A 13376-nucleotide genomic window follows, 5' to 3' on the forward strand; every position below is an offset into this window, starting at 1 on the left:
CTTTCTTCTAAGGACTCGTTTGTGAAAAAGTTTTACATTTCTATTCTCCTGTTAGGTGGCTGATATTTAACGTGCTTCCTAAGGCCTGTTTTTGTAGTCTCTTTATTTTTGTTGCTATGCTTTACAGCTAACATTGACCCAACACGAAGGTATCTTTACCTTCAGGTTCTGGGTGGGAAAGCTTTTCTGGAACATCTTCAGGAACCAGATCCTCTGCCTGGCCAAATCTGTTCTACTTTCAGTCTGTGTTTACATTTCCGAAATCAGCGCTTCCGTTCTAAACCTGTTCCCTGCGCCTGTGAGCCAGACTTTAATGATGGCTTTTTACTTGAAGTACACAAGGATAGCCTAGGTAAGGACCTGATACTGTGGTGTTTTTTTGCTTTCCCAGGCTTTATAGTTATTCTGAAAAATATTCGATATTATTTGGTGTTTTTTCCCTATTTCTTAATCATGTTTTCCTAAGGAAATTGATAACTGTATTAGGTTTTGCCACTTCTAGATCTTTGTCTATTCTTAATTCTTCTTTTCCACTCTAAAGTTGGTCTAATTTAAAAGTTACTTTATCCAGAATTGATAGTGAGATAGTGATCTTAAGGATGGTAAGAGATGCTAAAATGGCTGTGATTTTCACAAGCTTTGTGAAGAAGGGGGCAGTATCTCCCTGGAGGTACTTCAGAAGCTTCCTGGACATGGTCCTGGGCAACCTGCATTAGGTGGCCCTGCTTCAGCAGAGGAGTTGGACCAGATGACCTCCAGAGGTCCCTTCCAACCTCAACCCTTCTGTGAAGAGAGATGTAAATTTGTCACCATATGGAAGGAAAAACTTTATTGTGCATTCAGTTTGCCTACCGGGCGGCAGACATCTGCACAATAGGCAGTCATCTGCAGCCTGCATTACCTGTGCTGTTGGTAGCCAGGGAACGTGGTAGGAGTTAAATGTTAAGGGAAGACTTCTGGAATAAATAGGGAAGACTTAAGGTAGTGGGATGAAGGAAGAGCATGTTGATGCTGTCTGAATCCTATAGAAATTCAGGGTGGCTCACGGAATATCAGGGAGCAGAGAGAGAAAGCTGGAGTTTGTGCAGTTGGACGTGGGGGATGGAGTGAATATACCACAAATTCAGGGAAAACCAGGCTTTGTTAATTCTACCGCACAGAAAGCGATTTACAGCATAGGGTCATGCCCACCTACAGAGGAAGTTGTTTCCTAAATACTGATGTATAGTAAATAGACATGAAGTTATTAAGAGAGTATTTGCAATTGCTTTTACTTAGTGGTACTTTCAGAATAATATCTTTTATTTTCTTAAACGTTAATCCCATTTTTAATTTGTTGTACAATTGAACCATTTACATTAGGGTAGTCAAATATAGTAATCTTTTTATCCCCGCTCTAAATTGATTGTAGTCTGTCTGTAGCTCTGTCCTAATCTGAGTTTAAGATAGGATTGTTCTTTATGCTTCTAGATGCAAGGTTTTCTTAAAATGCAATGTTAATGCATATGCAATATATTTAACGAATATAAATGCCTATCCTTCTCTTAATTTTAAGGAGGACTTGGGGTAATAATATGGTGGCTGTTTTATCTTGGTTTAATACTGGCAGGTGACGGAAGTAAAATGGTGGATGCAACCACCATGTTGTCTATATGTGATCCAGTGCACTTGGTTCTGATCAAAACAGACACGTTTGGTGAGACAACCCTAGTAGCATCCTATTTCTTGGAGTGGCGATCTGTCCTAGCTGCAGAGAACGGCATAACAAACATTGCTGTTGAGCTCCTGGGTGTAGGTAAGAATAAATAATAGTCATATAATGATGACTTAAAATGTCGTGTAGTAAATTTGCTTATAGGCTTAAAGCAGGATTTATGATGTACTTTAATCTTAGTTCAGCTGGGAAATTACTGTAAGGTATCCTTAGGAAATGTTTATGTAGGAGACTAATGGTCAGATTCTTGTGTTATGAAAACATGAAAAATGAGTGTTCCAGGTCCTGGGTAATCATGGCCCTCATGTCTGGGAATTCCCACTATGGGTGTTCTGCAGAATCTGGCTAAATTATCAAAACAAACAAACATAAATCAACCAATGCATCTCCAGGAATCTGTCAGGCCAATGCACCGAAGAGTAAAGTCTAGCTTGTGTCCTGTTCTTAGCAAACTAGCAATTGCTAGAGAAAGTAATCTCTGCTGTGCTGCCTTGTAGTCACATAGCTGGAAGGACATTTTCTGATAGAAGGGATAAACAGCCTTGTTTAGGTGCTTAGCTATCAGTATACACGTCTGTCTTTGTGTGTCACTTGTCACCACTCCCCGTTCCGGGTGTTTCATCCTAATTATTTAGGATAATACAACTTAATGGATAAAGGCTAAATCCAGTACTCAACGTATCATGACTTCCTACGCAGGTTATCCCAGAACTTGGCCAAGTTACAGCTGAGTCATTTGAGTATGCATTATCACAGTTTCTCTACTAGTTAGTTAAGCTAGGCTCTTGCTAGTTTCAAGAGAGTAAACTATATCTTCAAAATATTTTGAAAACAGGATATACTGTGTAAGTCATGCTTAACTCTTACCACCTTTGCCTGCTTTTTGAATGATTTAGTGCACAGGTTTATCCAGTGAACATAAATCTATTTGTTTATTGATATGCTTGTTAGCATTATTTTATTCTGAAAATGCAAACTTGACTAAGCAATATGGGTTTGGTTAGACTCTCAGGTAGACAGTTTTTTAATTTATAACAAATAACCTTTGAAATGTATGAAAATAACTTGTTTGTTTCTTGTATGGGTGATGGGAGGAATTCTAACCTACTTCTCATTAACTTTTTTCCTAAGTAATAAAGTACAAATCCAGTTAATCAAGTGCTTTTTATCCTCTTCTAAAGACTAGTCGTCGTACAAAATTCATCAAGAACATCAAACCATGCCGGCAACTCAGATAAATAGACAAACCACTACATGAGGTTTCTGTTGCTCATACTGCATCTAATTCTGTATCTCTCTTGTAATTTATTTCTTCTCACTGTTATGGAGTCCAAAACTTGAAGCATTATGCATTATTATTATTTTAAACATGATTATTTGTATGGCATTCTGGGTCCTTCATGATAAACCATATCTTGAGTGAAATGAAATTAACCCTATTCTAACTACTTAAATTTGAGCTACCTGTGTTGTCAGTAGGAATAGGCACTCTTACAGTGTGGCTCTTCTAATCAATTTTAGATGCCTCAAAATAGATGCCTTATTTTAGACACTTCCAGAACACCATTCACCACACTGTATGTCCCGATATTGGCTGCAAAGAGAGCCACGGATAATTATCTCGGATCTAGGTGTCTGCTTCTTTGGCCATGTAACCCTTCCTTTCAGTCTTATTTGAGTTTAAACTATGAAAGAAGATGCTTATGTTTTATGTATTTAAATGTTTAGTTGTTTTTGTGATTATATAATTAAAACAGTTATTTGTTCCTGCCTCACTGATGTGTCTGAGTAAAAGGAATTTGAAAGGACTGATTGAAATGTATTTTGGTTCGAAGGTACAGAATCAAAGGTTTCTGTTGGTGTTTTGAACATCAGACTTGAAATGTATCCTCAACTTAGTAAGACGCTGTCTCCAGAAATAACTAATACTCAAGTAAGTAATTTTTGGGAGGGCTGACCTATTCTTTTATGGGGGGGGAAAAAGCTCAGTATAAAATTACTCATGTGGGTGCTGGGGGCTGTGGGTTTTTGAATGTTCAATAGTAATTTTTTTCCACTCAATTTAAATATAATTGCCTTTTTAAAACTATTTTCTTTATACTGATCATTACTTTATTTGAAATATAGTTTTCTAATTATCTGTATCAAGGCTTCAAGAAGAGAAATAAGGATGAAATACTTAAGTTTCTTCAGACAGTACATGTTTCCTTGCTCTCTTTTTCCATTTGAAAAAATAATTTCAAGTCAGCTATTCTGCTTGAAAAGCCAGTAAATGGTGGCCTGAAGGCGCATGCAGATATTATTCCACGCTTCACAAGCTGAGTAATCCTTCTGTACAGACATGCATCACTGAAGATGAACACTACTTCAGTCAAGCTTGAGCCTACAAACAAGAAATGTAAATTGAGGTTTTCACTCACTGGATTTTCATTTAAAAATACTATTCTTTTGCATTGGTGTGGCATGCCATGTAAATACTAAGCTGTATCTTACATAAGACAGGATTTGGTGTTAATACACTTATTGATTGCATTCTTGTTCTTGTTTGGAATTAGTATGTGTGTCATTTGTTATGGTTGTTTTCTTACCTGCAGTTTACTTTGGAACGTCAGAAGACAGCAGAAAAAGAACGATTGTTTCTTGTATATGCTAAACAGTGGTGGAGAGAATACCTTCAGATTAGGCCTACACACAACACGAGGCTAGTAAAGATTTTTGCACAGGTCTGTAAATTTTACAAATATGCTTACCCGTTCTTTATCTTTTTATTCTTAGATTTTTAAGGCTTATATACGTAGAATCTGTATAGATTTATGATGTGGTTATGTTCCAGTCAGGGCTACATGTGGTTTAGCAAGCTGAAAATGAAATTTGTAAGGATTAAACTTGTGTGTGTTTACTGAAGCTTAGTACCATGATGCAGAAAGAAAGGGTCCTCCAGGCACCCTGATGCAGGAGGTAATGAAGCCTCTTTAGTCTTCTCCTGAATAACCACAAATGTCAAAGGCTTAAGACAATAAAGACAGTAAGTCTTTAAGTCAGTAAAGACAATGAATGAAAGAAAGAAAGAAATGGGGAGGGCAATCACCACCTCTTACCAGCAGACTGATGATCAGCCAGTCTTCAAGTAACAGTGGGAACACAAATGAGATTCACAGAATTGTGTGATAACTCAGTTGTTACCCACTTTTTACATGTAATGCAGAAGCATATTTTACATGCTTTTTTTTTTTTTTTTTTTTGCTTGGTGACAATGTGAAAATTGACAGCAGATTCTTCTTCCCTGTCTAGAATATCCTACCAGTGACAGAGCCAGTAGAAAAATCTAGCTGTAATGTGTCTCTGAATTAATTTCATTAATGGTCTTGTGTCTTAATTCTAGAAGAATTTTTCTGTCTCAGTATTTTTGAATTACAATTATTTGGGAGAGAATAAATTCCATGGCAAAAAAAGTGGTCTAAGATCTCTCTTGTGATATTTGCATTGCTGGCAAGTAACTGTACTCTATATTTACATCACTTGCACCTCTCCCCTCTTTCCTATTATTCCCCCGTGAGTTTTTCTCACTTGCACCCTTCCCCTTCTCTTCCCCAGTCCTGCTGCAGGGGAATGAGGGAGCGACTGGGTGGGTGCTCGCAGCCGCTGGTGGGGCTGGGAACACCACACCCTTGTTTGGAAGGTGATGCTGCTACTGAACACACCTGGTACAGCCAGAATGGGAGGTGTCACTTCCGTGAAGAGAAACAGGAGGCACTTCAGGAAGTTTTAACAGTGCTGTTTGTTTTTATATGTTAAGGATGAAAATGGAGTAAACCGTCCAGTGTGTTCGTATATCAGACCGCTTCGAGCAGGCCGCTTGCTAGACACACCTAGGCAAGCAGCGCGGTTTGTCAGTGTCTTGGGTTATGAAAGAGCTCCTGTCATTGGAGGAGGTGGTGGCAAACAGGAACAGTGGTGCACCCTTCTTGCTTTCATATGTAGAAACAAGGTATGTGCAAATAGTCTGTGTATGACACCTTGTCATTGGTATGTTCTGACTGAGGTTAGTCATTTAAAACAGGCTGTGAAAGGTGGATTCGGTCCATTTCAGAGAATCCCCAGTTGCAAATAGCTTATTTAAGGTATTTTTAAAGAGACACAGGTGTTAAGTAGTAGATGAGCAGGCTCTGGAACAGGCTTGCTTTCTCTACTGCTATTGTTGGGGTCCATTTCCCAATACATTTTTCAAGTCTGTTGGACAATGAGGTTGCTACATTGGCTCTAAGATCCTATATGGTTATGCAGTGAATTGATACTAGTGTGTAGGCCGCTATTTTGCTTTCTGGATTAGCCTAGAATTATTGGAAAAGTCTGTTTTGAAAAACACATTTTGTATATATATGTGCTAAAACATATTGACGGTAAGTCTTTGTATTCAGTTTTTGCAAGACAAGGTTTTTCAGTAAGTTTCTGCCTAGTCCAATGTTTGTATCACATGACTATCATAAATGAAATAAATTGTGACTCATTCTGGATTATAATTCTCATGTATTAATACAAGCACTACTGCTCCCTTTTAATAGCTCTTTCGAGTGATCACTGCTTTTCATTGCCACTGAGAAACTTCTGCATTCAAAAACTGTCTCACTGATGTATTTATAATTAAAAAAATCTGCTGTTCTTTGCAGCAGGAGCTATACCTCATTTTTTTAGACCAGTCTCAAAGACCACACAGAAGAGGCACTAGCTATTGTCTCTGAGATATTTGGAATAAATCCTTCCCTCAGAGGGTGGTGAGGCACTGGCACAGGCTGCCCAGAGAAGCTGTGGATGCCCCGTCCCTGGAGGTGTTCAAGGCCAGGCTGGATGGGGCTTTGGGCAGCCTGGTTTGGTGGGAGGTGTCCCTGCCCATGGCAGGGGGGCTGGAAGCAGGTGATCTTTAAGGTCCCTCCCTACCCAAACCATCCTATGACTATAACACTGTATCACACGTAAGTACCAGCCTTGTAAGGCAAGCTCTGAGCTACCTGCTGGCTTTCAGATGAAAGTGATGATAGTGACTTCTGAGTTTGAGGACTGTTGTGCTTGGAGGTACAGAGAAAGGGTTTTCTCTAAGGCAGTATAGTGGAAAGCTCTGCAGAAAATAGCAGAATTTAGCTCCTGAGACACCAGGTGGACCATTATTACTCTTATGAAAAACAGTGTGGCGTTATATTGTGTTTTAACCCTAGTAGTGAGCTAAGCAGCACACAGCTTCTCACCCACTCTCCCTAGGTGGGATAGGAGAGAGAATTGGAAAGGTAAGAAAGAACTCGTGGGTAAAGGTAAAGGCAGTTTAATAAGTAAAGCAAATGCTGCATGCACAAGCAAAGCAGAGCATGGAGTTTGTTCACTGCTTCCCGTCAGGCAGGTGTTCAGCCACTCCCAGCCAAGCAGGGCTCATCACGCATAATGATTTCTTGGGAAGACAAACGCCATCACTCCCGGTGTCCTCCCCTTCCTCCTCCTTTACCCCAGCTGTTACTGCTGAGCATGACCCCACACGGTGTGGGACATCCCCTGGGCCAGCTGTCCTGGCTGTGTCCCCCCCCAGCCCCTGGTGCACCCCCAGCCTGGTCACTGGCAGGACATGACAAGCAGGAAGGTCCTTGGCTCTGTGTGAGCACTGCTCTGCAGCAACTGAAACATCCCTCTGTTATCACCACTATTGTCATCAAAAATACAAAACACAGCATTGTGTGAGCCTCTACAAACAAAATTAACTCTATCCCAGCCAAAACCATGATACATTATTAAATTAACACAGGTTCAACAAAAACTTGGTTTAAATCTACTTATTTGGATATTTGCTTTGTACATTATGATAGGGGAAGATTGTGCTATTTATGTCATGAATGCTGTGCATGTGTTATAAGGGCTTTGTTGCATGAGGAATCTTTTTCTTTTACAGCTAACAGTTGTGAAGAACATAAGAGGAAAAAATATTAGACATTTAAAATTGGTAGCAGTAAGTTCATGAAGAAAACTTTCTGGTTGGAAGGAAATGCAGCTGATGTGACTTTCAGCTTTTCTATAGTCACATCTGTGGGAGATCTTAATTAAATTAAAAAAGTAAAGTAAAATTACAGTAGATCTATATTTTATTCAGTGACCATATTTCCTAACTATGAAAATACTGTATAATTTCTGATACTGTCTTGGGTATTTGCCTTATATACATTTTTGCTTTTAATCAGAACATTGGTCTGTGAAGACAAAACTAAGAGGTTCTGGTTTTGTTTTACTTGAAGGTATCCTTATAAGAGATGTTTTCCAGTGTTAGTCATACACTGTACTTGAATCTAAAATAAAAATAGTCTGCAGTGAAACTACTTAAAAATGATTTATTCTGTTACAGAAAGCTAAAACTTTACCACAAGAAAGCTTCTTTGATAACTAAAGAATTCTAACCGGCTACTGGTATGGGATAACAAGATTTTTTTGTAAAATTAGCCTGGAGATTTCAGTATAGTTTGTACTGGTTAGTTTTCCCATTATACAGTTAGCAGAATTAAACTAGTTCATGATTTTGGCCAGCTTTGCTTCTCTTGCCTAAAAGAATGAGGAAGGTATTGAAATTGTAGATGTTATTTCTAGCTTTAACATGCTGTGTAGTGATTTTGCAGAGTATCGAAAGCACAGCATACAACTTGCTTTACTTTGTGCCTAAAAGTACCTTTTTTTAAAAAAAAAAAAAAAAAAATTGAAATCCTGACTTTTTGATACATGTTTTACGTAAATAGGAGGGAAATGTGACTTAGAAAATAACAGTTGGAGAAATATAATTGATTTTCTTTCTTTAATAGTTTTAGCTGTGCCTGATACTCAAACCAACTTACAAATGCTTACTGTCTAGGGTGACTGTGAAGATCATGCTAACCTTCTGTGCAGCCTTCTTCTTGGATATGGATTGGAGGCCTTTGTGTGCGTGGGAACAAAAGCAAAAGGAGTCCCCCACACTTGGGTAATGACTTGTGGAACCGACGGAACGATTACCTTTTGGGAGAGCCTAACGGGGCATAGGTGAGTTAAAAGAATGTAAGAAAACTGAACAAGGTGTATTGAGATCTGTGTAGTTCTTTGGATTTATTTATTTTTTTAGTCTCTACATCCTGTCATGTAACTAAGTATTTAAGTGTCTAGGAGGCTTTTGTCTTCAAATTTGTGTTCTGCTGCTGTTTGAAGAGTAACTGGTTCAGTGTGAGGTGAAGTATTTCATCAGTTTGTAATATACTTTTCAGTAGTTCAGCTGTTTTGTGTCTTAGGGCAGCTGATTGTCTTCATTTATGAAGAAAGAGATGAAATCTGATATGATTGGTTAGGAGCCCGTATGTGTTTTTTTTTTTTTTTAATCTTAGTTCATCTTTGAAATCAGTGTTGCACTACTTTGTTCCCCTGCAGAAATCTCTGTGCAAGAAATCTCTGAAATTCTCACTTGAGTCATTTTAGAAGGGCACGTTGTTGTTCTGTATTCTAAAGCTTCTGGTACCCGTTTATTAAAAATTCTTTCCCTTTTTGTCATTCTCCATGTCCTGTTGCTCAAGGGCATGAAGTGGTACTCAGTCCCAATTTTTATATCAAAATTAAAAAAAAAAAATAAAATGCTTAGAACTTCAATGATAAGAACTTCCTGTTTACCGATGACACTCAGCACTATAATCCATACCATTATACTTCTTTGTGCTGTTTGAAACAATAAATACCTTTGGAAACATAATTTTTGCAATATATAGCTTCAAGTTGCGTCGTTAGAAGTACAGTGGGACCGTAGACTTGAATGTAAAACTTTTGGCTGTGTGAAAGGAGCTGGTTAATAACCAGTGTTGAAAATAAGCAATTATGTTTTGCCAGTGATTATGTATGTTATGATTAGCATTTTAAGCTGTACTTCCCAAAATGCGATGAACAGTGTGGAAGCTGTATGGGCATGTTTTTGTAGTTGCAAAATTTAGTTGTTATTCAGTATCTGCTTGATTAATCAGCTTATTTTCCTACATATAAAGAAGAAAAGTAATGTATTATTGCATTGTATGCTACGCCTCCAAAAATGTGTAATTACTTTTCTGTATTAGAATTAATTATTAGAATAAATTATTATTCTTGATTTGAATGCTATTTTGGGGAGGAAATTTTATTAACAAACTTGAGTTATATATAAAGGAGAAATGACTTATTTCTGTCTCATCTACATATTTTTACCTTGACATGAAATAAGGTGCATTAATAAAAACGTGAAGTAAGGTGCATTAATAAAAAAAACTGAATGTTTTTGGTCAGGTATATCCACAGGCCTATCAACCCTGACGACCCTCCGCTCGTTGAACAACCCAAGCCATTGTATCCCTATCGCACAATAGGTTGTGTCTTCAACCATCAGAAGTTCTTTGGAAATTGTCAGCCCACTGATGCTGTGGAGGTCTGCGTGTTTGACCTGCATGACGAGTCTAAATGGAAGCCCATGAGTGGAGAAGCAATAAAATCTGTGTGTTCTCCTGGAGCAGCGTCTTCAGTTCCCCCTTTTCCTCCTTTGTGTGCTTCTGCAATAGATGCTGCAGTAACAAGCAACGAGATAGAATTGCAGCTGAGATTACTGGTCTCGGAACACAGGAAGGTAATCTTGTTTAAAAACTGTCACTGATCTGCTGAGGTAGTAAAGGTGCATGTTTTTGTTGTGTGCTTGTTTTGCATAGCTGTTTGTTAGTTTGCATAGTTGTGCCTTTGCAATGCGTTTTCCATCACCCATTGCAGAAATGCAAGATGTGAAAATTAAAATAACTGAAGAACATCTGGGATGACTGTACTTGGCTAGTTTAGACATCGTACTAACTGTTTGCTGTGGCAGTGCTGCAGTTGTTTGTGGGCTTATTCCCCCCACCCTGTCTTTCCCTCTCTTTCCTGGTCTGTGATTTTTGGCTTCCTGGCATCTGCAGACTACTTATGAGTGGTTTATAAAAGAGCTAAGAAGATAAAAATCCTGTTTGTCAGTGGGCTGAACGTATCCATCACATTTTTAACTTTTTAAATTTTATATGTATATCTCTTCCCTAGATAAAAGCAGGCTTTCAGTTTTCAGTCTTACTCTGAGTGCTTTACAAAATTAGCAGGTATTTTTAGAAGTTAGTTTTGTCCTTTATCAAGATTTCTACGTGACGTAATATATCAGAAATTATTCTTCCTGTGCTGGATATGAAGGAGATGGTATTTTAAATTCCTGATAGCTGATGTTTCTTTTTTTTTTCAATGTTAGCAATCTTTGCTTTTTAATCTCTTACCACATAATGCTCAACCTGAGGGTTGCAAGTAATTCTCAGAGAATGAATCTCGTGCAGTGTTGAACAAAAGTGGTAGATTTTTCTACTTATTTGCATTTGTTACATAACAATAGTTATGTATAATAGGATAGTAGGAGGAAAGTACACATACATACGTATCTGTGTTTTGGGAACTTGTGCGTTGTTTTTTTTTGAAGTGAATTTCCAGGAGACGTTAGAAAAACGTGAGGTGAATCTTAGTTGATCTTTCCCATATTTCTGTTGCCTATCTTATACACCAGCACTGTAGTCTTAAATTTCTTCCAAATATACTGTAGCTAAAACATACAGTTTCAACTCTGCTGGTTTTGCTTTAGTTGAGTCTGACTTAATTTCTTGATAAGTGTTTGATATTTTGTTGGTGGTGTTTGATTCTTCTGGTTTGGTGTGTGAATCAGTACCTACACCTTACTGCTTTATGGATTCACTTCCATGAACTGCAAGTTAAAGATTGGTCATGAATTTATTTGAATCTGTATATTATGCAAGCTGATTAATATCCTTAAATTCATTCTGCATGGTTGTCATCATGTTGTGACTTGCCTCGCAGGATCTTGGCCTTTCTACTGTTTGGGATGACCATCTATCCTATCTGTTGTCACCAGCGTTAGCAGCCTATGAGCTCGAACGTACCACGAGCGTTTCTGCTGGAAACGAAGAGTTTCAAGATGCTGTACGAAGAGCAGTACCTGATGGTCACACATTTAAAGGGTTTCCTATCCATTTTGTATACAGAAATGCCAGGAGAGCATTTGCCACGTGTCTTCGGTAAGACTAAGTATAAGTAACAAATATGTTAAAACCAAGTAGAAATACGTAATTATGAATTGCAGTTTTTTTTGTTTGTTTTGATGCTGACTTAAGTTTAAAGGAAATGAACTTCCTTTAATAAGAACTGGCAGAATAAAGAATGTATGATGCACGTAATGAATCGGGCATGGGGTACAGAGCTCTTGTGTTAAATGGATGAGTCCAGTGATGATAGACTTCTGATGAATTAAATTAAAGAATGAGTGTGTTGTTTTCACTCCCTGCATTTAATTTCTCTGGACTTGCTAAGTGACCAGCAGTGGTCTTGTTCTCCTCCAAGGCAGCAGCCCTTCCGCTATAAAACAATATTATTATTTGTGTTGACAGACTTGGGACGCTCGTTATTTGTTAATCACGTTTCAAATAATTGCACGTGTATAACTGAAAACTTTAATAATAGCTTAGTGATATTTGTTACTCTTGTTTTTCCTTCTTTGTCGCAGGTCTCCTTTCTGTGAAGAAATAATCTGTTGCAGGGGTGACCAAGTGCGACTTGCAGTTCGTGTACGAGTGTTTACATACCCTGAATCTGCATGTGCTGTTTGGATCATGTTTGCTTGTAAATACCGCTCTGTCCTTTGAAAAACAAAATCATGCATGCCTCTTTGGATCTGCAAAATAATGTATCTGCATATCATATTATGCAATTAAACTAATATTGTATTTTGTATAGATGCCACCAATTTTGAATACTGCATTGTGTGAAGTGAATTGTATACACGATGATAATTGTATTTATAAAGAGTTTATTTTAATAAAAGCACCTTTAATACTTAGAGGAATGTTGTATGTTTCCTTTCCACAACGGAAATTTATTTCTGCCTATCTTGGAGCTAGCAATAGCTTCAACGTTGAGCTTCTACAGACGGTTCAGTTGGGTATAGGTAATGTTTATAATCTATGAATGTAATAATTTATGGATTTTTTTCTTTTTACCTTCAAAATTAAGAGTTGGACACCAAAACGTAAATAACTGTGCTGGCCTAGGTAAAGTCTGTCCAACCTCATACCTTTTCCTTGACAATAACATGTCATGGATGATAGGAGAGAAAAAAAACCTGCAGGGGCTCATTTCTGTATAACTCTCCTGTTTCTGACACTCAAACTTAGCTCGCTTCTGCAGTAGTAGTTGTTCTATGTAATAACCCTCCATGATTTTGTCAGAGTTTGATACTCTCACCTGTACTTACCCACGTGTGGTTTTGATTGTCTTAAACATGGTGATGATTTTGCTGAGCGTCTCTCGGTCCTCATGCTGTGAGGAAGGGCAACCAGGCCGTCCGTGCCTCTAGTCCTTTTTACCATGTCAACTCTAGCCATTCCTTTTGAGGCTAAATAAATTGAAACTATTGAGTTGCTTCCACCGTTAAAACTGTACACAGTACAATCTCTGCATTGATCTCACTGTATCTAGTATAATTCAAAGGGCTGGATCAGCGCACGCTGGGTATGGCTGAATTGAAGGCCTTGGCTAAAACGCCAGTTCGCAGCAGCGCGTGTAAGGGGGGGAAGTCCCTGCTCCC

The 13376-nt window shown here is 38.2% G+C and overlaps 1 protein-coding gene across 2 annotated transcripts in view; it reads left to right on the forward strand.

Moving 5' to 3' along the window:
• The window catches only part of CEP76 (centrosomal protein 76), a 14378-nt gene extending 1752 nt beyond the window's left edge, over window positions 1-12626 (forward strand). For both annotated transcript variants that reach the window (XM_040549953.1, XM_040549954.1), the window contains exons 4-12: window positions 128-352; window positions 1610-1795; window positions 3550-3647; window positions 4309-4437; window positions 5511-5702; window positions 8589-8755; window positions 10010-10343; window positions 11594-11811; window positions 12297-12626. In XM_040549953.1, coding sequence (XP_040405887.1) covers window positions 128-352; window positions 1610-1795; window positions 3550-3647; window positions 4309-4437; window positions 5511-5702; window positions 8589-8755; window positions 10010-10343; window positions 11594-11811; window positions 12297-12435 — 1688 coding nt within the window. In that variant the 3' untranslated portion in view covers window positions 12436-12626. The remainder of the gene's footprint in view (window positions 1-127; window positions 353-1609; window positions 1796-3549; window positions 3648-4308; window positions 4438-5510; window positions 5703-8588; window positions 8756-10009; window positions 10344-11593; window positions 11812-12296) is intronic.
• Window positions 12627-13376: the final 750 nt, after the last annotated feature.

Source organism: Cygnus olor, chromosome 2, assembly GCF_009769625.2.
Source record: "Cygnus olor isolate bCygOlo1 chromosome 2, bCygOlo1.pri.v2, whole genome shotgun sequence".
Lineage (NCBI taxonomy): Eukaryota > Metazoa > Chordata > Aves > Anseriformes > Anatidae > Cygnus > Cygnus olor.